This window comes from Sinocyclocheilus rhinocerous, unplaced genomic scaffold (assembly GCF_001515625.1).
Source record: "Sinocyclocheilus rhinocerous isolate Xijiao unplaced genomic scaffold, SAMN03320098_v1.1 scaffold3870, whole genome shotgun sequence".
Lineage (NCBI taxonomy): Eukaryota > Metazoa > Chordata > Actinopteri > Cypriniformes > Cyprinidae > Sinocyclocheilus > Sinocyclocheilus rhinocerous.
In genome coordinates this window covers 76,863-100,918 of record NW_015662158.1, presented here as the reverse complement: position 1 = coordinate 100,918, position 24,056 = coordinate 76,863, and the positions used below count along the sequence as shown (strand labels likewise).

At 35.8% G+C, this 24,056-nt stretch overlaps 1 protein-coding gene across 1 annotated transcript in view; it reads right to left on the bottom strand.

The window, feature by feature from the left end:
- ltbp4 (latent transforming growth factor beta binding protein 4) overlaps positions 1–21,329 on the bottom strand; it is a 79,260-nt gene extending 57,931 nt beyond the window's left edge. Inside the window, exons 1-5 of the mRNA XM_016537340.1 lie at positions 21,037–21,329; positions 16,619–16,689; positions 15,425–15,716; positions 10,362–10,564; positions 144–335 (exon numbers count right to left, since the gene is read on the bottom strand). Of these exons, the coding sequence (XP_016392826.1) occupies positions 144–335; positions 10,362–10,564; positions 15,425–15,716; positions 16,619–16,689; positions 21,037–21,233 (955 nt within the window). The 5' untranslated portion in view covers positions 21,234–21,329. The remainder of the gene's footprint in view (positions 1–143; positions 336–10,361; positions 10,565–15,424; positions 15,717–16,618; positions 16,690–21,036) is intronic.
- Positions 21,330–24,056: the final 2,727 nt, after the last annotated feature.

Sequence of the window (24,056 nt, the reverse complement as noted above, 5' to 3'; positions counted from 1 at the left end):
ATATATATATTACTGTATATCAGGATTTGAAACCTTACACACTAAATGCGAAGCAGACCACTAGGCTAACAATTGTATGGTTGTTAAACAGTGTTATCTTGCAGGATGCTGCCGGGGCCCCTCAATGAAGTGCATTTACTCACACACTCTGAAGCCGGATCTAGGCGGCGTCTGTCCTGCCTGCTCGCTGTTGTAGATAGTGGTGACATTTCCACGCTCGCAGTAGTTGGTGCAGCGTCCCTGCGTGCAACGCAGCCTGCAGATGGTGGGGGTGAAGAGCACTTTGATCCGCTCCGAACCCCCGCGGACGACGGAGGAGCGCTGCTGAGCCACGGCTAGACAGAGGCAGAGGGCAAAGCCAAAGCAGAGCAACAGAGTCAGCCTGTGAGGACGCATGGCGAGCCCCGTTCACACACACATCACACACACACTCACACTCGCAAACCCGGGATGAAGACCGAAACGTCTTTTTCTTGGCTCGTCCCTTCAATATCCCTGGAAAGGACCAACTAGTGCACAAAAAAAAGCCCAATTCCTGTTCTGGCACAGATATGAGGTAATGTGCGCCACACACACCTGTGTGTGTGTGTTTGTATGTGTGGCTGTGAATGTGTTCAGAAAGCTGTTTGCTGAGGAAACCAGAGCCGTCCTGGTGTTTGAAGGAGCTGTTGCAAGCAAATTCTGGCGGCGATTGAGATCGGATCCATCGCCCGCTGATGTCCCTCTCGCTCTCCTTCAGCCCTGCGCTCACAAGCACACTCACAGGCTTCTCAGCGCTCTCACTACATGAGGAGAGAACTTTCTCTGTCATATGAGGAGGAGAGAGAAGAGTGGGCGGCGAAACCCAGGAAACTAGCAGGGGAGAGAGAGAGAGAGACTCTGTGTCTCTGGCATTGCACACGGGGGTGAGGTCAGTGCCGTTTAATGTGTGTGTGTGTGTGTGTGTGTGTGTGTGTGTAGCGGTTGCTTGTAGATGAAGGGAGGGGTGTATTTTTCTTTGCATTTTCAACGCTGTCATTTGGCGAGCTTTCGCTGTTCCCCTGCAGCGTGCGCTGAATGTTTACGAATAGTTCAGCACGAATGAATCATTTAGTCACCTTTGAGACTTTGCTTCTTCTGTGGAACACAAAAGGAGAAATTCGGAAAAATGTTCACGTTGCTCTTTTCCAGAAATTGATTGTGGACAAAATGACAATAAAGCACTATAACATATTATAAAGGGCTATAATTCAAGTCATATGACAGCTTTGTTTGAAGAACAGACCAGCGTTTTGGCCTCTACTATTACTCTACAGTCTTAAAAATAAAGGTTCTAAAAATTTTTTATTTTTTTTTGCAGCGATACCATAGAAGGACCATTATAGATTCTTCAAAGAACATTTCAGTGATCAGTTCTTAAAAGAATGTTTCAAGAACATTTTAATAATCTAAAGAAACATTTTCCACTATAAAGAACCTTTGTGGAATGGAAGGGTTCTATGCATGTTTTTTGGAACACTCTTCAAAATAAAAGTTCTTTATTGGCATCAGTGGTTCCATAAAGAACCTTTAACCTCCACAGAACCTTTCCATTTGAGAAAAGGTTCTTCATGGTGGAAAAAAGGTTCTTTAGATGACTAAAATTGTATTCACACTAAGAATGGTTCATTTAAGAATTGTTCACTGAAAGGTTCTTTGGGGAACCGAAAATGGTTTTGCTATGGCACTGCAGAAACAAACAAACAAACAAACAAACAACAAGAGTAAAATAGTACAAATAGTTTTTTTAAGAGTAAAGGAACAAAAAATGATGGCAATCAAGAACCCACTAGGGGACCTGAGCAAACCTTTAAGGGTGCCTCAAGATGACTTAAAATGATTTAAAACAAGCTTTAAAATGAGCTAAAAGGGTTAATGTGGAAAATCAGTATACATGAGGAAACCTCATGTTGAAAGTGTGATTTCTAAACCTGTAACTATCATGTAACTAATGAAATCGTACAACTCCGTGGACTATTTTATGATGATTGTACATTTTTCCAGTAATGCCAAGCTCTAAAATATTTTATCAGGTAGAAATTGTGAGTTAAAAAATATTAGTAACACTTTATAATAAGGTCTCATTTGTTAACATTAGATATACAAGATTAACAACTAAGATTAATAAATGCTGTAGAAGTACTGTTTATCCTTATTCATGTTGATCATTAGTTTATGTAGTTCATGTATGGTGGTGCTTTGTTCTCATTTTGGAGCTTTATGAAAAAAAGAGCTGTCAGTATTTTCCTCAAAAATTCCATGGATTTCGAAATTCCAAAAATTCCTATTGAGTTCCATTGAAAGCAGGTCATTTAGGTTTGGAGTGACATGAGGTTGAGCAAATGGTGGTAATTTTCATTTTTGGATGAACTTTTCTTTTTAAACGGAGTATAAACCTAATCTAAAACAGGCTTTTGACCAAATAAGCATCTGGATCCACACAAAGTCAAAAACTCCACAAAGCAAAGAACAAACTGTTCAGAGCTTTTAAAGGGATTAGTTCTTATAAAAGATGATGCCACATTCCTCACAGATGATATGGTTTACCCAAATTTGGTGTCTGAATACACCTGGAGGGGATGCAATCTAAAAATGTTTTCCCTAAACAGCAATGAGAAAGCTAATTGAATTTTGCTCAAGTATTCTGCTTCTTAGACTGACTTCTACAGAGAAAAGTCTTAGAAAATCTCTCAGACTTTGCTTAGATTTGCCAAAACTCCAATTCTGCAACAAACTGTCTCAGATCTCAATACAAAAAGATTTCTCATCATGTTCGTCCAAGATTAAATAATCTGCAGTCCCAATTTATGTCTGTTTTATAAATCAACGATGAATTCATTTATCATCATTTATATTTATTTACCCTAAGGAGTTTCTGGAGTTTATGCCAAAGAAAAAATTTAAAAAAAAAAAATATATATATATATACACACACAGTGGAGTGAAAAAGTCTTTGCCCCCTTCCTGTTTTTACATTTTTTTGCATATTTGTCACACTTGAATGATTCAGATCATCAAACAAATTTTAATATTATTCAAAGATAATCTGAGGAAATACAAAATGCAGTTTTTAAATAATGATTTCATTTATTAAGGGAAAAAAGCTGTTCAAACCTGCCTGGCACTACATGAAAAAGTAATTGCCCCCTATGGATAATGGCTCTAACCGTGGTTCGCTGGAGTCCCAAAGCCTTAGAAATGGCTTCATAACCCTTTCCAGGCTGATACATGTCAACTATTTTGTTTCTCATCAGTTCTTGAATTACTTTAGATCGTGGCATGATGTGTTGCTCTTTAAGCATGCTTCACTTTGTCAGACAGCTTCTATTGAAGTGATATCTTGATTCAACAGGTCTGGCAGTAATCAGGTCTGTGTGAGGCTAGTGAAATTTAACTCAGCCTCTAAAATAATGTGGTTAATCACAGTTCTTTCATGATTTAACAGGAGGGGGCAATTAGTTTTTCACGTAGGGCCAGGTAGGTTTGGACAGCTTTTTTCCCTTAATAAATGAAATCATTATTTAAAAACTGCATTTTGTATTTACTTGCATTTTCTTTGTGTAATATTAAAATGTGTTTGATGATCTGAATATTTTAAGTGTGACAAATATGCAAAAAATTTAAAAAACAGGAAGGAGGCAAAAACCTTTTCACGGCACTATATATATATAAATATATGTGTGTGTGTGTATGTATGTATACATGTATGTACTGTATGTGTGTATATATATTTTTTCTGCCAAAAATATACTTTAAATATGTACTAAATATACAGTATGTAAACAGCGAAGCTCAGTTAAATATATTTTAAATACTTTATATATGTAAACATTAAAGCTCAATTATATAGTCTCAACCTTCAAAAAAAGAGCAATCATTATTTTGGGCATTGTAAAATGTGTTTCTTACATTTTATTTTATTTTTTTGTTTATTCAAATGCCCTATAAATGTTTATATGCACAAAACATTTTCTTCAAATGTGAGACTATGTGAATGTATTTTATTGGATTAAAATATACGGAGGGCAAAATATATTTTTAAATGCTTATAAAACATACATTTCTATTTGTAAAATATATATTTTCAACAAAAACGGCTACAAATATATTGGTAGAAAATATATTTCCATATATAAATTTTTTTGTTTGTTTGTTTACTTGTTTTTACATGAAATAGAAATATATTACATGAAACATCACAGAGCAATGAAAGAGCAACAACAGAGCAATGCAGTCCAGGAAGGAGCAAACCGTGGGTTAAATGTGCAGAAATGAAGTGAACTTGATTATAACTCAGACTGACTTGACACTCTTTCAGAATCTGGAACAAATGGGGCTGTTTTGAGCGCAGGAGCCTGAAGTGCAGACGCTGTTTGCTGGAGGAACAGATTTCTCCCCACACACACACACACACACACACACACACACCTGTATCTGAGAGTGGCTGCGCTGACACGTCCCGCAGCTGCTGGAATCAGGCCTGCTGGGACCATAAATTAATAATGCTACCGTAGGGAGGACCGAACCCTGCACTCCTCTGTACGGATGATCTATGGATGACTTCACCCAAACTGACCGCCTACCGCGGCCCGACAACCACATACAGTATTCCACAGTCATCTATATACACGTATCTCTTATTTAAAACAAACAAACAGCTAAAACAACAGATTTTCCTTCTTGATCTACTTTAAAATGACTCCATCAATCATTTGGGAGGAGCTGCTCAGCTCTGTCGTGATGTCAATGTTTTACATATTAATGAGGCAGTAAAACATGCTTTACTATGGCAACTGGTCTTGTTTCCCGTGTGGTTTGGAATGATGTTGAATTTGTAAGCTTGTTGTTGTAAATGATGTCATCATGCAGTACTGGATCACGCACACACTCTCTCTCTCACACACACACACACACACACACACACGCTCACACAATATCATAAATCTCCATACAGTATATTATTACTTTTTTTCATGCTGGTTTGGCAATGAAATCTTCTTTTCACTTTATACTCATAATGAAACTCTTTCAGTTATTCGACTGACAGATGCTTTTATATCCACTGCAACTTAAAACTTTAATCAATACGTGCTGAATGAAACCAGTGACTGCCAGTCAAGCTTCAGAAACATGAACTGCCACTTTCCATGAATAAGCAACAAAACAGGCCTCAGAATTATGTGTTTGTTTGTTTGTGAAAGAAGGTGCTAAACCTTCATAAAGTATTAAAATTCAACTTTTCATGCATTTTAATACTGGCAACCCTGTTACCAAATGCTAAGACATTTTATTGTGATTTTGCAATTTATAAATAAATAAATAAGTAGTATTTACTTAATCCATGAATAAATTGATTTATTTAATAAATTAATGTATATTTATTTGTATAATCCATATCCATGGTACCAAAACTGAAGACGTAAAACACAGTTTAAAACTATCTGTAGATTAAAAATTAAATAAACATTACACATATAGATTTAAAAACACATACAAAATATAAAGACAACTTTAAAAAATCTTTATTAAAATAAATTACTTAAAATCATCTTTAAAAAATAAATCCTTTAAAAAAAAAACTTTTTGTCTATTTGTTTGTTTGTGTTTAGATTTCAATAATTGCAACCATCTTACAAAAATCGAAGAAAACGAAAAAAAAAAAATGTTTTTGTAGAACTAAACTTAAAATAAACATAAAAAGTAAAGACAAAATCTTAAAAAATAATTGTAATTAATTATAAATTAACTAATACAAACTTGTTTATTTATGGAGTGAATGTTAGCTTTCAGTCTTTCATTTTTTAGATACGCACAATAGCATGCCATTTCAATATCAACCACTTATCTGTCATCAGCCCTGAAAAATTATCAACTTATATAAACAATCAATAACAGCTTCAGGTAATTTTAATATCAATTCATTCCTACTGTATCTTAAAAATGGGGAAAGTATTTCTTCATTCTAACCTGACTTTATATATATTAGATTAGATATTTATCCAACATTTCAAACAATTCTCAAAATGAACAGATACATGTGATGTGTGCCTCTAAAGCTTATGTAAAATAGTAAAGGGACACTGAAATACCATATTCATGTAATCCAGCTCAGGATTCTCAGGCCATTGATTGGTTTTAAGAGGGACTTTTGGGATTTTTTGGAGCACACCATGAGCAATATCGCCTGAGATCGTCATTCACTCAGTGTCAAATTACAACCTCTTTGAATCTAAAATCGAATCTAAAATCTCTCTTGACTCTAAAACCGCAGAAGAACAGGTCACATCAGTGCACAGACACTGGGGAAAAACAGCATTAATCATAAACTCACCAAAATCCACTATCAACAATATCTCACACAAGCATTCATACTTGGCAAAACAAACTGGACAATAAAATCCTGAGGAAGAGCTTAAGGGTCAAGCTATTGTGTAACGGATCTATATGACTGTCTTGCGCTCATCGTACTGACGCGTGACACCAGTGGAATTCAGCTCTCGCTGTACAAGAATAAATATTTATAAAGTGTGCCATTTCACTCGTCATCACAAAAACAGGTCATTAATGAAGAAGTGGTTTCCTCATGCGCTGGAATGCTGAGCTTCTGTCACATTACATTACAAACTCTCTCAGCGTGGAAACTTGGATTCAGCCGGCATGAAGTGTTGCATTTCCAGAGATCTGGCTTTTCTTTTCCACGTGAGACGACATCCTTCATTCGAGCGTTTTTCACTTCGCCGGGCAATAAGTGTTGAGGTTATGCGGCTGGAGAAGGTGTATTATAGCGTTTGAAGTTAAAGGAGAGAGGAGAGGGAAGCCCTGAGGTCACGTGGGGTTGTTTACATGCTGGCTCTGGATTTAAAGGCCGGACTGTGGGGAATATCTGTGGGCTGCAGAGCACACTTCATTACATAAAACCACACTCAGCTAGGGAGAAACTGTATAGACAAAGCTCAGAGAACTGAGAATAACCTCAGCTCACACATTCCTCAGATTAAACTTCTTCATAACAGTGTTATTGTAGTATCATTTATATCCTATTATAGTTTTTGAGAATATTTTAGATTCTATTTTTATATTTTATCGTTTTAACTTTAGTTAAAATTTTTGTAATTTTCTTTCTTTTTTTAAAATATAAATATGTTTTAGTGTTAGGAAACTAAAAACCATTTATAGACACTTACAATAATTTTAGCTATTTTAGTACTTTAACTTAAAAAAAGTTAAATGTTGCCTTGGCAGTACCTTATTTCAGTTAAAGTTTATTTTATTTCAAGTAATTAATATGTTTTATTGGTTTAGTTTTATGGTTTTAGTTTTTATCATTATTATAATTTTGTGAATACTTTAGATTTAATGTAATTTGATATGTTCTGTTTTTGTTTTAATTTTAGTTCAAGTTTTTTTTAGTATTTTTGTTGTGTTTTGGCCATTTTTGTAATTTTTTATATAAATAGGTCTATATAGTTTCTATTAAGTTTTAATACTATAAAGCTAAAATCTAAAACTTTTTAATTTAAATATTGAACATTTTTATGGTTTATTTTTATGTTTTCGTTTTTTTTTTCCCCCATTGATGTGGACATTTTGAATTAGATTTTACATTTTGTACATTTTCTGCTTTCAATTTAATTTTAAAGTTTTAATATATTTTTAACATATTACTTTATTTCATTATAGTTAATGCTTATTTTATTTTCAGTAATGGTTTCATATTTTTATTTTTTACTATTTGTTTATTTATTTATTTAGTTAGTTAGTTATATAATTATTTATTTTATTTATTTATTTTTCTAGTATTAGGTTACGACAATAACCCTGCTTCATAATAAAATATAATAGATATTAAGTGAATTCCATGAATAACCTGAAACAAAAATATTCTGGACCAGACTGAAGAACTGCTGTAACATGCCACTCAAAGTTTTTACTCCCTAGAGCTTCATTTATCAGCTACAGCTTCATATTCAAGAGCTTGAAGAACATAAATCTAGAGATAAGCAACATTAGCCGTCTCTCTCTCTCTCTCTGTGTGTGCGTGTGTGTGTGAGTAAGAAAGAGGTCAGTCTCCTCACACTTCCCATGCGCTGCCACAGAGGGCCGTTCCAGTGTGTTATGAGGTCATGGAGACACAGGGGTTCTCATTAGCAAAACACCACATCCATCTCCTGAGTAATTACTGCACCATCACCTCTCAGCCAAGCTAAACAACGGCAGGAATATACTACAATGGTGTATCCAGGCCTGTCTCAATGAACCAGCCCGAATCTACAGGCAGATAAACCTTATCGCGGCACAAACGTTTTAGACCAGGAAACAGGCCGAAATATTAAAACAAGATATTCTCTACTCAAGCCCGCTGATTTGAAACCATTGCTGCTGCTTCCAAAGAAAAGGTTAACATGTTGACACAGATACCTGTATAAACCTTAAAACTGTGGTTCTTCACCTTTTGGACTCCAAGTCCACAATAACAACACGTCCCATGACTTTTCAAGACTTTTCTAACTAATAAAATATGTAGTATGAGCAATACACTAAAATGGTATAGAATTTACTTGGAATGATTTTCACTTAGAAATTGTTAGTAAATTTCACAAATAATTACAAAAAAGGCAAATATCACATTGATTTAAGCATTACATTATGAAGTAGAATGACTTAAGTAGTATTTTATTGTCAAACATAGTCCAATAATCTTTATTTACAACTTATATAACACACACAAAATAAGTTCTTTATTTATTTATTTACTTATTTATTTACTTACTTATTTTTGTTACATTTTCAGGTCTAAAAATCATACTTTTTAACTAAGGCTACCTCATATTTCCAGGTTATTCCAAGACCATGAAAAATCCAGTTCTTCACAGAAGTTTCAAGATGTTGAGGCAGTGAGTTAAAATAATAAATAACTGGATTTTTAGTTGTTATGTCTCTTTCAAATAATGTTAGCTTAACTTGAAGGCCCCTTCCTTGTAAGTGCACTCTAAAAAATGCTGGGTTGTTTCAACCCAACTTTGGGTCAAATATGGACTAACCCAACTTTTGGGTTAAAAATTGAATGTAAAAAATTAACCCAGCGGTTGGGTTAGTCCATATTTGACCCAAAGTTGGGTTGAAACAACGCAGCATTTTTTAGAGTGTGTGCTGAGGCCCCCTAGTGGGCCCCGGACCCTTGGCTGAGAAACACTACCTTAAAATTTACAATGGGAATTGTTTTCATATACTAATACTAATGTTACTAACGGTAGAAAGCTTCAAAAAGCTAAAAGATGTTTGTTTGATCACCCAGAGGAAAATTGCATTGCTCACTGGTTGCGCTTTCATAACTCATTTATGCTTCAAAAAGTAAAAATAAGAATGAACACATAAGAAAAATCACTATTAAATGAGACAATTGCTGAGATTCTGTTCGACTACAATGCTAGACAAATTCTGTGAAACATACAGGTCAGATAATTTGATCTTTGAGTTTGATATCATAATGAAATCTCTGACTTTTGATAGCAGAGACTTAAGATTTTTTAAGACTTATAAGATCGATGTTTAAGGCATTTTTGAGATCTCATTTGCTCATTTTAAGAGACAAAGCCAAAGACCTTAAAATTTACAATGGGAATTGTTTTCATATACTAATACTAATGTTACTAACGGTAGAAAGCTTCAAAAAGCTAAAAGATGTTTGTTTGATCACCCAGAGGAAAATTGCATTGCTCACTGGTTGCGCTTTCATAACTCATTTATGCTTCAAAAAGTAAAAATAAGAATGAACACATAAGAAAAATCACTATTAAATGAGACAATTGCTGAGATTCTGTTCGACTACAATGCTAGACAAATTCTGTGAAACATACAGGTCAGATAATTTGATCTTTGAGTTTGATATCATAATGAAAAAAAAAAAACATAAAAACTATTTTATTTATATATTTTACAGTTTCTGCCAGGAAAAGACATAGCTAAAATATATTTTAAATGGGTAAATTGCAATAAAAATGAGAAATGCTAGACAAATTCTGTGAAACATACAGGTCAGATAATTTGATCTTTGAGTTTGATATCATAATGAAATCTCTGACTTTTGATAGCAGAGACTTAAGATTTTTTAAGACTTAAGTATAAGATCGATGTTTAAGGCATTTTTGAGATCTCATTTGTTCATTTTAAGAGACAAAGCCAAAGTCTCCATTGGCTCATCATTTAATCTCATTGATGTTTAGGAGAAACCATTTAACTATTAGAGGGATCTCATTTAAAACGTTCTTTTCTGCAGGGAAGGATATGAGGTGAATATTTTGCCTAACGCATTTGATATTTCATCCCTGCTGGCTTGAACTGACCTGCGGTGTAGATGAGGGTGAACTGGCCGTGCTGAGTGTGGAAGGTTTTGGTGCTGGAGATTTTTGTTGCTCCGGTAGAGGATGAAGACTCCAGTCTTCTTTGCTCTGATTCAATGTACTTCAGTATAACACTTGTGATCTTCTCTCCACCGGTTCCACTGGACAGAGCTTTTTTTAACAGGACCGACTGGGCGTCTTTTAAACTGAAACACAAGCCAAAATGAAAAGCCCTTTAAAAGTGCAAAAAGAAATCCACAAAAAAAAATAAAAATAAAATAAATGCCATGAGCTAATTTTCCCAAACAGAGATAATTTACAGTGAAAACAAGCTGACGTGAGCTTGGGTCAACAGCAAACAGCCTATAAAATGTATGACCATTTTATATGCAACCTTCCCAACTGTGCATGTGTTATACACACACACACACACTCTCTGCTTAAACACCCCCGCTACTAAAGGAGATGATTGAGCGAGGCCCTATTCACAGAAAACCATGACATAAGAGGTCCTAATACAGAGCCCTGGGGGACTCCTAGATTTGCAGTGAGCTCCAGCAAAATGAACCATAATGATAATCAATCTTATACTCTATTTTTCAAATATAGACCATGTCTCTGATTCAAGAAATTATATAAATTGTTCCAAGTGCAATATTATTTTATTGTCAATAAAAGAGGCAAGTAAAATTCCCGTCTTTGGGGTGCAGTCATATTTCCATTCTTTATTTTTTGCTTTGTAAAAATCCCCCAAACAGCTAATAAGCTTGGTCCTCTGTGATGATATACTACCATTTAGAGAACATTTCTAAAATACATATGCAGAGCACATACCATTCATAGCAAACTAATGTAAGCATTCATATCTGACTAGAAAAGCCATGGAAATAAAAGCAGAACTTGCTTGTTTTAGAGATTACACTCGCTGGGTTTAGTTGCCAGACTTGGGACTTTCAAAAACAGAGAACTTATCTGACATATCTAGTTCACACATTGAATGTGATATAAAAACTTTTGAAAGATGGGGAAATTGCAGGCTGTCAGCACAGAGTGAGTATGTAGCATTGGCCCATCAGGTAGATCATTGAAACTGACCCATAAATGCAGTCTTTCAATAGTCTATTGTGAGAGAAGTGTTTCCACAGGGCAGGAACTTCCTTCCCAAGCTTAGATTCAGCAGAGGACTTGCTCAACAGTCTGAGATCATAGCAGAGTGGGCCTGATAGACCTCATGAAGGCAGTAAATCTCTCAAACTAGGACACAAACCCAAATTGTATTGGTTTTAGAGTAAAGCAGATTTCAAACCATATTAATTCTGAATATTTGAAACAGTTTCAGTACATTGCATTGCGTGTTTCAAAGTGAAGCGCGGCACTGTGTTCATTTGCACGCAAGCAGCTCATGATCTGCTGTTTTTTAGTATCTCAGAGCAAGTTCACAGTAAATCAGCATTTGAAAACACAGAATGTAAAGTTCTCCATGCAATTTTCTTCCACAAGAAAAGCTTGAGGGTTTAACTTTTGCAAGTGAACACATTAAGACACAAGTATTCTAATTTTACTACTGTAAAAAAAACAACAACAAAAAAACATTTTTTAATTAATATTTTTTTTACAGTGTGGATGTATCACAGCAGTAATATAGTTCCATCTTAGAGATGGATTAATAATTATTATAATTATGGTTATAATAATGATAATAATAATGATAATAATAATAATAATTATTATTATTATTATTATTATATGGGACTAAATAATCTCAAATAAGTTTCATAAGGAAATACTTTAATTATTGTCAAAAGTACATTCATTTAAAGTATGTATTTTTGCCCTTAATTTTATACCAATATTTCCCTGTGGTATTGTCAAAAATGCTATTGTCGGTGGAAGTTTGTCAAGGTATTGTATCAAAGTTAGAAATCCTAATATCATGACAACACTAGTAAATATATTTCTAATTAGATCTAGTTTCATCGTATTGGATCAAAACTACTGTCTTAAAATCCAAAATGTTGTAAATTCTTCTCTGACAGGCAATATTCTCGCACATGAACAGGCCCAACAGAAATATACAAGTCCAAACTGAAATAATCTCTAAAAATTTCACAAATGTTTACACATTTATTGTTATTTGGGCTAATCTACCAACAAACTTGCATTAAGAACATTAACTAACATTACTAAACTGACCTGTGTTTTGTGCCTCTCCACTGACCCATTGGAGTTCCAATAAACCACTTCTTAACCATGACTGCAAATATGCTTTCTATCTAGATACATTCCATCTTGAATATCAAAGCTCTGATCAGAGTCTACCAAGGGACAAAACGCCCAAACTTTATGGTATTCATTGCCCCATCAATCTGAGATCAGATGAGGTGTGGCTGTCCAATCATAACACTTTTCTTCAGAGCCTTTTGTTCTTTTGCATCTTCTTTCATCTGAATACAATATAAAAGAAGCATCTGCCTGTGAGGCAGCCAATCACAATAAATATGTCAGTTACAGGGCGAGCAGTATGTCTTCTACTCCACATTATCCACCTTGGCAAAACATGAGGTGAGATTAGAGATAGCTCTATTTTTCATTTCAGGGTGGAGAGTGAGCTGTGAGAAGATAAGGGTTACTTCAGGTCTCGGTATAAGAAAAAATATACTTAAAATCAGTCTATACAGGTGTTACAGTTGTTTAGCATTTGAATAGAATTAAAACCCTTCAGTAAACAAGAAGAAACCTCCAACGTGCTTTGAGTACCTAGTTCTGTATGTTTCCGACCTACCAAGTCAGGTGGGAACAAGAGCGATCAAACAATGAGGTTCTTGAATGTGCTGATTTCACTGATATAAATACAAGTCCTGTGCTGCCATATGCTGGCAGCGAGGTACAGTACAGACAGATGGCTATTTACAGTAGATATGAATTTGGAGTATTAGAGCGCCTCCTATAGACATGTCCTAGTAATGCACATTTTGTTTCTTATGGAAATAATTTTATGGAAAGAATGTCAACAAACTGGAATAAAGAAATCCATTCTGAATTGAGATTCTGCCATTATGCTTCCCACCAACATTTCAATTAATATTGAAAAATGTTACAATGCAAAGATTTTTTAGGTCTATTATTTTTTATTTAGTTATATTAGTTATGTATCTATGTATATAATGTGTTATGTATAATGTATTTATTTGTGTGTATATATATATATAATTATATTTAATATATATTTTAACGCTTGTGGAAAAAAAAGTGATATGATTGCGGTTGCTGCTAGCTTTATCTGTATTATTGTCAAAATTCGTACTGTAAACTGTACATTTTCCACTTAAAGGTGCATCATGTCATTTTTTCCATATACCTAAAAAATTAATAGTAATTTTGATAAATATGTTTCAAATTAAAAACTACAGACATAAATGACTATTATTATGCTTCCAGCAATATTGGGCAAATTAAAAGTACATCTTTGAAAATGTTACAATGTAAAGATTTCTTATTTATGTCTAATAATTTCTCTCTGCATTAGTCTTTCTTTCTTTCTTTCTTTCTTTCTTTCTTTCTTTCTTTCTTTCTTTCCCCTATTATGTGCCCCTAAAAGTGCCCCTATTATGGATTTTTGAAAATGACCTTTGATTTAAAACATCCTGCAAAATGTTAAATCTGAAAGTGCACCGTGTATAAAGTTATTGTCTCTCAAAAGAAAGAGTCGAATCTCAAGCCGTTTCATGTTGACGTCAACATGAAACATTAGCATATTGCCCGCCCACTTGTTAAGTCAAACATGGCGATTCTGGAATACGATCTGTGTGTCCGAAAACAGCAGTTCAGGACATGTCAGCTGGAAGGAGTTTTGCTGGATTTATCCGGGATGGGAAGGTCTCGTTCCTGAGATTGCGCAGTGAAGATGATTATCATATAGGTATGATACAACAAATGGCGCTTTGTTTTATTCGTATTGTTAAATTATACTTCATAGGCTAAAACATAATAATTGATCAGATATGCAATGAAAACATAGGCTAAATTCTACCCCTATTATGGATTTTTGAAAATTACCTTTCATGCAGTGTGTAACACAGCTCTAAGTGAATGAAAACATCCTGCAAAGTTTTAAATCTGAAAGTGCACCGTGTATAAAGTTATTGTCTCTCAAAAGAAAGAGTCGACTCTGAATCATTGAAACGGGTTGTTTTTAAAACGAATCCCAAGCCGTTTCATGTTGACGTCAACATTAAACATTAGCATATTGCCCGCCCACTTGTTGCGTGTGCAGACCTGGGAAAATAGCTGTTTCCCCGGTAACGGCTGTACACAAAGCAGCACTGCTCACAAATTCTGCTTTATCAGGCATTACAGGCATGATGAAATGGAAATGAAATTGACCAATCACCGCAGATTAGCGTCACGCAAAGGAGGGGTTTGGAAAAATGAATTGTTGAGCGAATCGTTTGGGAGTCGTTGAGCAAATTAGGTAAAAATAAATGCATATTATAAGACAATGAAAGTGTTTTTTGACCTTGCATGCATGTCAACCTGTTGTTGGGGACTCCCAAAACCAAAATATGAACCTTTCATTACCCATAATAGGGGCACTTTCATTTTATTTTATTTGCTTGCTATTTTAATTGACATATTTAAGTTCCACTGGAAAATTACAATGGATTAGACAATTGTTGGATTAACACTTTAAGGTGCATCATTTCACTTTTTCCATTTTATGGAAAAAAAAATATATATATATGCGTACCGAACTGAACTGTACCGTTACACCCCTAATATATATATATTTCATTGTTATACTGCTTGTTTAGGAAGACAAAATAGAGCTGGTGATACATAAACATCACGCTGCATGAAACACTGTATCCATTAATACAACTTGCTCAACATAACTTTCCAAAACCAGTGTGACCTTTAAGTATTTATTGACTGTTACTATATTTTTACTTCAAACTGGATTAAAACGGCATGGTAAGCAAATATTCCATTCCTAATATAGCCATGCTTTACAAGCCAGTCGCTTTAGTTTAAAACACATTAGTCTCAGTCATGAAGAGTTCACTCACCTGGGTGGCTGCCAGTGTAATGAATATGTCTTTCTTGTATCTGAACTGGCATCACTGGAGGCAGATGTGGAGCTGTTGCCATGGATGGTGGTGGATGCGGGCGTTACCATAGCAACTGTTGCCATGGGAGAGGTTGAGGGTACCGTGGGACCAGGATGTGCTTCGAACCAGGTGCTCATGGTCAGTGTGACGTTTGCATGTTCACAGCGATGGCCGTGGAAGCCCGGACGACACTGACAGATGTTCGGCCGGCGACAGACTGCTTTATTATGGCATCGCGGATGACATCTTGCTAGTGAGAGAACAACAGAGAAACTATATTGTCATTCTGTTAATGGTTTACTACTGCGTCACATAACATGTCAAGCTACAGTATTTCCCAGATTAAATCCTGGAGTGTGACTTTCCAACACATTTCTAGTCAAAAATTGGATGTTGCACTGGCCCTTTAAAGGCACATGGGTCAAGGGGTTAGTTATTAGTTGGTAAATCTAGCTACATACGGATTAGGAAGGTGTGGATTATGATGAGAAAGCTGAGGGACTGGATTAATGCTGGACTAGAGCTCAGGCTGCTGAAGCCCTGTGCATTCAGAGGTTTGGCCTACTTAGAGCAGAGGAATGTTAGAATGTTCACACAATCAGGTGGACAGACATGAAGGACGTTTTTACTGCTGAAAGTAAGATGCACGATCGTAATAAACAGAAAACTCTTCATATAAATATTATATAACACACATAAGCCTAATAAAATCTATCAATAAAACAAAGAAAGACGTAAACAATTTCTCAACTACCTAACTGAACAAATAACTGCTGCACGCTGGAACAAAGAACACTGTGTACAGGTTTGGCAACCTAAACTTGTCATCATTAGTTAAAAATTGAACATATATTAAGTACCAAAAAATATGTTTGTGTGTCATATGGGAACATACAAGCTGAGCAGTTTTCATCAAAAGTCTTCATCATCTGCTCAAGACACAGGACTTAATGCATGACAAAAAATCTGTTTATTATGTTGTTACAGCTCCCAGCTGTGCTGACACTTCAGTTCATTGCCTCATTTGAAAAATCAGACAAATGAAGAGGATTTGAACTAAATGAAATACTGGCAGCCGTATAGGTTTGTGTCTTTCTATGAGCATAATAGAAATGTATGAAAGCATCTGAATGGCCCAGAAAAGATACTCACGTTTTGTGCATTGTTTGGTTTTGGGATTGAGCAGCCATGAATAACAGCACCTGGTGCCACAAACGTTGGGCCTGGAGAAAGACGGACACAGATCAAGGGTGAAACTCTGAGCTTGACAATAGTTTTAGTAAGAAAAAATAAAAAAGTAAAGCCCATCATATGCCACAAAGCACAACCATTGAGTCTGCTTGTCCTTAAAACTGCAGAATAAACTTCAAAATTCACTTTTTTTTGTCACCTTTCCAGGCTCCGCGGCAAATCAATCTGTTCGGCATAATCACAGTTTAACCACTTCTGAAAGGACATCTTTAAAAGACTTACAATCTGTGGCCCTGGGCCCCTTAAAATGCATTGGACTGAGTGAATAGCCTTGGGTTTAAGCTGACCCTTCACCTCGTGTTGCATTCAGCTTGGACAAATAGCGCTGATGAATAAAAATGAAGGGGGGTGCGAGTTTGTTATAGACGCCCCCCTCGTCGGGCCTCCGTCCTCCCTGTGCCAATGCACATGAGAAATATTGTTTTTCCCACAGTGGCGCTGGCAGTCGCGTCTGGTGGGTAAACTTTGCTGGATTAAGAGTCTTCTTCAGACGCCTGGGCCGCATCTGTTTATCTAGCGGCTTCTGGGAGAAAAGGCAATTAGCACACCAACACAAGCCCCGATCCTGAACACTCACGGCCAGCGCGCAACAACCTGACCCCTCTGTAGCGTCGGAAGGGATTTGCTAATTAGTTACAGTATGTGCCTTTATTGTATGGCTTCTGAAGGGACACTGTTGGGACCTGGCAGTCCGAGGGACGGCTGTTGTCTGAGCAGCGAAAGCCGATTGAGAAAGAGCTGGCATGGGCCATCCAGGCTGTGTGGAGGTCAGAATGACCTATAACCTTCCAAAGCTAATTCAGCACATGCAGATTTGGAGAGTTAACTAAAATCACTGGATCAGTATGCGAGCTTTCAACTTTCAACTGTTGATTTTATGTTGCATGCAAAACACTGCTTGTAAATATGATCCCAAAATGCATTTGTAAAAAAAAATGCAAAAATGTGCATTAAAAAAAAGAAAGAAAAAATGCATAATATGCATGTTACATGCATATAATTTTTTGTCTATGCATCTGTAAAGGGATTGTTGAGTCAAAACTGAAAAGTAACCCCAAGGTCATTCCAAAACCCCATGAAGAATTTTTAACATTCATGGAAACTTTCCATTGCACAAAAGGTTCTTTATAGTAGAAAAAGTTTCTTCAGATTATTAAAATGTTCTTCACACTAGGAAAATAATGGTTCTTTGGGGAACTAAATATGGTTCTTCTATGGCATCTTTACAAAAACATCCTTTTGGGACCTTTATTTTGAAGAGTGCATGACTGCACTTTTTTCCTTTATGCAACGTAAAGGAAAACCTGAAGCTTTCAAGCTTCAAAAAGGATGCAAAAGTATCATAAATTAGCGGTAGCTGTCCTGATTTGAGTGTTGTATTTCAAGCCTTTTGAAGCCATACAAAATTAAAGTTGATCTTTACTCAACTTTGAAAATCTTTGAAATCTGCTCATCCTTGGCATGCTGATAAGAGTGCATGTAATAAGGAACTTTTGAGGTAAATCTTTTTCGAGATAAATCAAGTCAGTTGATTCAGTTCACAAACCAAAATGGAATGATTTGTTCGTCAATCAACTGATTCGAATCTCTAGTTTACTTCACTGAGTCTGACTCACTCAGTGATCCAGTCCCAGCAAGTTTGAGTTGAATGGACCACTGCATGAAACTTTTATTTTGCTTTTGTGAGTTTTTGAAGATTGAAAGTTACAGTCTTATTTTTTTTATTTATTTATTTTTTGTTTAAAAATCCAATTTTCTTCTCTCTTTGCATTCTATGTATAAAAAGAAAGCCACACTGTTTTTGAGTCATGATTATTTTCATTTTTGGGTGAACTGTCCCTTTAAGCTGAAGCTGTGTTGAGATGTCTCATAACACTGAGACCTTTTACCACTCGTCTGTCTGTCTGATCTCTAAATAAAGGACTTGACCCTTCACTTGGGCCCCTATTAGGCCCAAATAGGGACATTTCTGCACTGACAGAATGGAAAGTCGCCATCAACTTTTATACCCCGTTTGGGTTTTAATGCGAGTCGACACCTAAACGATACATTCCGAATGAGACGTGAGTGATGTTTACAGAGCTGAGAGGCTCCCATTAGAGCAAGACTCGATAGTGATCAAAGATGTCTGTGTTTATTCTGCTCTCATGGATACGGCGGACACAACTTTTTTTTTTTCAAGATTTGGACGTGTTAAAGGGATAGTTCACCAAAAAAAAAGAAAGTTGTGTCATTATTTAGTCCCTTATGTTGTTCGCAAGCTGCTCTTTTGCATCCAACCCGAGTGGAAACCGCCGTGATTGACATTCACTTTCACTGCATGGAAAAGAGCAGCTTGAACATTCTGCTAAATATCTCCGTTTGTGTTCTACAGGAGAACTAATGTCTTATGGGTTTCCAAGTGAGTAAAAGATGACAGAATTGTCATATGTGGGTGAACGATCCCTTCAATCTGATTTGCTATCACAAAATAATCTGAAGAATAAAACATCTGTTCTTTACCAGCTGGTTTTGCACCCACATGTATGTCATTCTCTCGGCCTACAGCTCTTTTGTTGTCTCTGTGTGAACAGAATGCAAAGAAACAAAGCGGTGAATGAATCTTCCAAACCTCTGCACCTCCAACACGTTAGTGGGAGCAGAGGCTGTAAAATAAAGATTGTAAAGGAACCTTTTATATTTTAAAAATGTTATTTACGTTTGTGCAATACAGAAAGGGAGGTTTATGGTTTTCTTCTTGGCCCCGGCTCTTTTTTTCCAGCACCTCGTAACAGAGAAGCTTCAATAAAACCTCAACAGTGGTCCTCGAGGTCACTCGAACTGCTGGATTATCACAAAGCTCCCACTTTGCTTGGCACCTCCATCAAGGAGGAAATAATCGTGTTTTTGTCTCCCTTTGAGGTGTGAAAGGCACCGTTGATGCACTCTGAAATGAAGCCGTTTTCTGCGCTTGGTCTTCTGAGCTCTGAACTGTTGAACCTGTGTCGGGCCTGTTAGCATTACTAAACTCCGCAACAACACCCTCCTTCTCCTTCTAAGCTACCATATTCCCCCCATTGCCCCGGGATGGACATGTTTCCACAGTCAATGTCCTCGGTTGACCCAAAAGCACAATGAAGTCCAGAGGAGGAGGGATGTCACAGACGAGCAGCGGTGCATCCTTGATGAACTCTTACAAAGGTTCAGTGGCATTCTGGCTCCCTCGAAATGAATATGAAAAGAAGGGTAAGTAATTTCCTGCTCTGTTATGGCTTACAAAGACCAGTCACTAGGTTTCAAACTTTTCAGGAGAATCAGGAATTCCCCTCATTGCTCGAAGGATCAACACTTCCGGTGTAAGTCTAGAGAAACATCTGACTGGATGTTACCGCGAACAAAGACGGGCCAATGTTTTCACGTCATTCTGGATCTATAAAGAGCTTTGATTGAAGTAAAGTGCTCTGTTATGTCTCCGGAGACTATAAACTTCTCGTAAACGTGGAACTTGGAGAAGCAGTGAAGAAGAAAAAAACACAACAGTTTGGATGCCAAGTCAAGATGAGGATGAGATGTGTAGTAAACATGATGTTTGACCTCTTTTACAAGCAATTGTATTGTGAAAAGAAAGTAATGTCTCACAGAAAAAAAAAAAAAAAAACTAATGGAATTCATTAGAATTCAGTTAAGTTTTCATCATTTGGAAGGTTCAAAAAAGATCCAAAAAAGTTGTGAACACAATTTCTAATGGAATTACAATCATTGTTTGCATAATATAAAATAAGAATCATTTTGGAGTTATTCCGAATAATTACTCTTTTTTTTAAATTTTTTTTATTGATCCCATTATGGTTCTTTATGATTGATTCAGTAATAAAGAAAAATAAAAAAAATGATTCTCTACATTTATGTTCACTACATTTGAAAAGCAATCAAATATAAATAAAGGTCTATTTAGTTTCCACGCCGTTTCGAGGTCACATATATTCAATCATTTTGAAAGATGTGAACAAGATAATGTCATTCCTTTTTGGAATCAGATTCAAATTAGAGAAAAATACTAATTTTAGTTTATCCTGACACTCTTATCTGAATCTTAGCTCATTTTTAAATTGATTCCATTAAGTTTTTTTTATGATTTATTCAATAATGTAATATGAAAAAAACCCATAATTGATCCTGTACATTTTTACTGTATTTAAAAATAATGTATATAATAGTTAAAGGTCTATTTACTTTTCACCTTGTTTCGAGGTCACACATTCACATATATTCAATCGTCTGACCTCAGTATCACCACAGACATCACCACCTCTTGCGATGACTTGATATAAGACACTTACCCTTTCACATCTATCTGTGTTCGTGTCGGGTTGCTCTGATGTCGGTGTCTCTGCGCTTTACTCCTGATCTGTGGAGGATGGATGAGATCAGGAGACATCTGATGACTGACTGATGAGGAGCTTGCGGTCCCCAGGGAAAGAAAGGTTATAAATAGAACTCCAGACAGGCAAAAGGACGACGTCCACAGTTCTGGCATCGTTATTCCGATCTGGTGAATTGATGCAATTGATGCGTTTTCGCCCTGAATGTAAGTCAGTGTGTTTGGCAGAGCGATCCGTCAGCGCTGATGGCCTCAATCATTCTCTCATCCAGACGCGCTGCTGCGAGCCGGGACTGACATGAATGAAAGAGATGCGTGGAAAACTTTCAGCCAATCAGACTGATTCGTGGCTTGTAACCGAGAGACAGCCAATCAGAGCTCAGATTCGCAGAGCAGCGCTTGAGGAGTGTGATAGATAGATAAACATTTACATGTTCAGATGATTGAAAGCTTATCTTTTCCTAGAAGCATTTTAAGGGAAAGACGAATGGGCAATTTTTTCGACTTTGCTATAATAAAACAAGGCGACATTTCCCATTTGAACATTTAAAACATGAAATATACTAGGCCTTTATATGACAAATTCTGCATCTTATTTGCAAATATTATTACACAACTGGTAAAGTTGTAACGGCTACAGAAAAAAAAAAAGTTTTTATTATTGTTATTCTGCATTATGTTTTTTAATTGCAAGCTTGTTATTTTCAAAAGTGTGTCTGTATAAATTATATATATATAATTTTTCTGTAATCGTGTGCATGTAAATATGCTAGTTCAAAACATGATAAACACAATGTTATATATATAGCCATTGTTCAATTAATGATTGAGAGCAAGAAAATAGTTTGAAGTTACAAGTACAAGTAAAATAAAAATGTTCACCCCCCTTAAACATGTTTTCACATTTTGATTTTAGAATATCAGATTTAATGTTTGTGCTGTTGTTATTTTCCCTCCAAAATGATGTCACTTCCTGGAGGATGATGTCATTAAGGGCTTTATTGTTTAAAGGTATATTACGAAACATTAACAGGAAAGTCAAAAGTCTCAAATAGTTCAATTATAGAAGAGAGAGAGAGAAAAAAGGAAACAGCTGGAATATTTCCTTGTTTAATTCTAGAAGCTTGTGCATTTAGAAAATAGCATGTAGGAAATGGTAACATTCACAGTTCGGTAACATTGGTAATATTCATTATCTAAGTTGTGTTTAATGAAACTAATATGATATAATATAATTTTACTTTGTCAGCCACAGCTGTCCTTTAAAAAAAGACAAATCAAACACAAAACATTGGCATGGGAAATATGTACTGTATATTCCCAGGCTGCTCACCAGAGCAAACACAACGTCTAGTCCTTTTCATTGCTGGCAGTGAGCCATCCAGATGTCTGAAGGTTAGTGGTAGGGTAATGAACTACTCTTCACACAGGGGTGTAAATGCACACTAACACCACCACTAGAAGAATACTCTTTCTGCGGAGCCTTTGCTGTCGTCTCTCTCTGGGGCCCCTGGCTCCTCCTGACCAGCGGCTGCTGGAGTCGAGACGTCTCTGGGCTGTTCCTGTGAGAGATATATTCCTCAATTCACCTATGGATTTTCCATTCATCCGTCTAATAATGCCTTGAGGGACTCATACACTGACATTTTAAAGCGTTTAAATTAACCAGGGAATGCATGAAATTATCTATTATTCTCTAATATTCTCTTCTAATTTCCTATTCATTATGCCATTTAAAATAACAGTTTTATTTTGTTTTTGGTGAATAAGTAGAGTGAATGATTTTAATTTAAATGTAAAAAATAAATGCACAATTTATTATGGCATATTTATATGAATATATTTATTAATTTATTTAGTTAATTTAGTAAAATGTTTATTATCATATTTATTATTTATATATTCATTAATATTAACATACATTTTACTTCATATATATATATAAATATTTATATTAACAATAATGAATTAAAATCAAATTAATAAATATATAAATAAATTTAAACTGAAATGAATGAATTCATTATGTGATATAGTAATTTAATAATAATATTTAAGCGTGCAAGCACTCATGCATAATGACAGGTTTTCGTGTTTAGTGCATTTCTTGAAATATTCTGGACATATGTTCCAGTTCTTTCTTTCACATATTTCAGCCCCCTTTTAAAATTGTGCTAAATGTGTGCTGTTGTGCATCATATTCACTAGATGGCACTAAAAATCTAAGGAAATGTTTCACTAAACAGAACATAAATGTAGCTCATCAGCTTGAATTACTACACACAAAGTCACTACACATGCAGCCAAAGTCAATAGAAGCATATGGTCAAACAATTTTGAAAGGAAGAAAGAAAGAAAGAAACAAAGAAAGAATATAATAGAATAAACTCCTTTATATTCTCACATGACATATATCTACACTGATATTTCATTAAATCATCTACTGTATAGATTTAAGTCACGTGACCAATTAAAATATCATTTAAAAAATACTTGGTTAGTCCCCCCCCCACCTCACTACAAGTGAACATTTAGTACAATTTGGCGCATTAAGGGGTGTTTTCTGGGAGAAAGAGAGCAAAACAGGACCCTTCTGAATGCCATATGCTTTCTGAGAGTGCTGTGACTTTTGAAGGTGAATTTAATTTTTGCTTTCAGTGCAGAAAGCATAAGCCCTGTAGACCAGGCTGTGCATTAACAGAAGAGACTTTCCTCTGATAAAGCCTGACACAGAACTAATTGCATAAGGCTTCAGAGAGCCGGCAGAGAGAGAGGGAGGTGTCAGATGGGGCTGAAATGTTATAATGGCCAATTACAGCAGTGTGCCCTGCACTTTGCACTCACCTGGACACGTTTCTAATGAGCACTTGGGATATAATTAGAGGTCAGAGGTCAGTGTACTATAACCCAGGGGTCACCAGAGGAGAGGACGATGGTGGATGGAGATGCCACACTTTGCAGCTGATTTTTTTTTTTTTT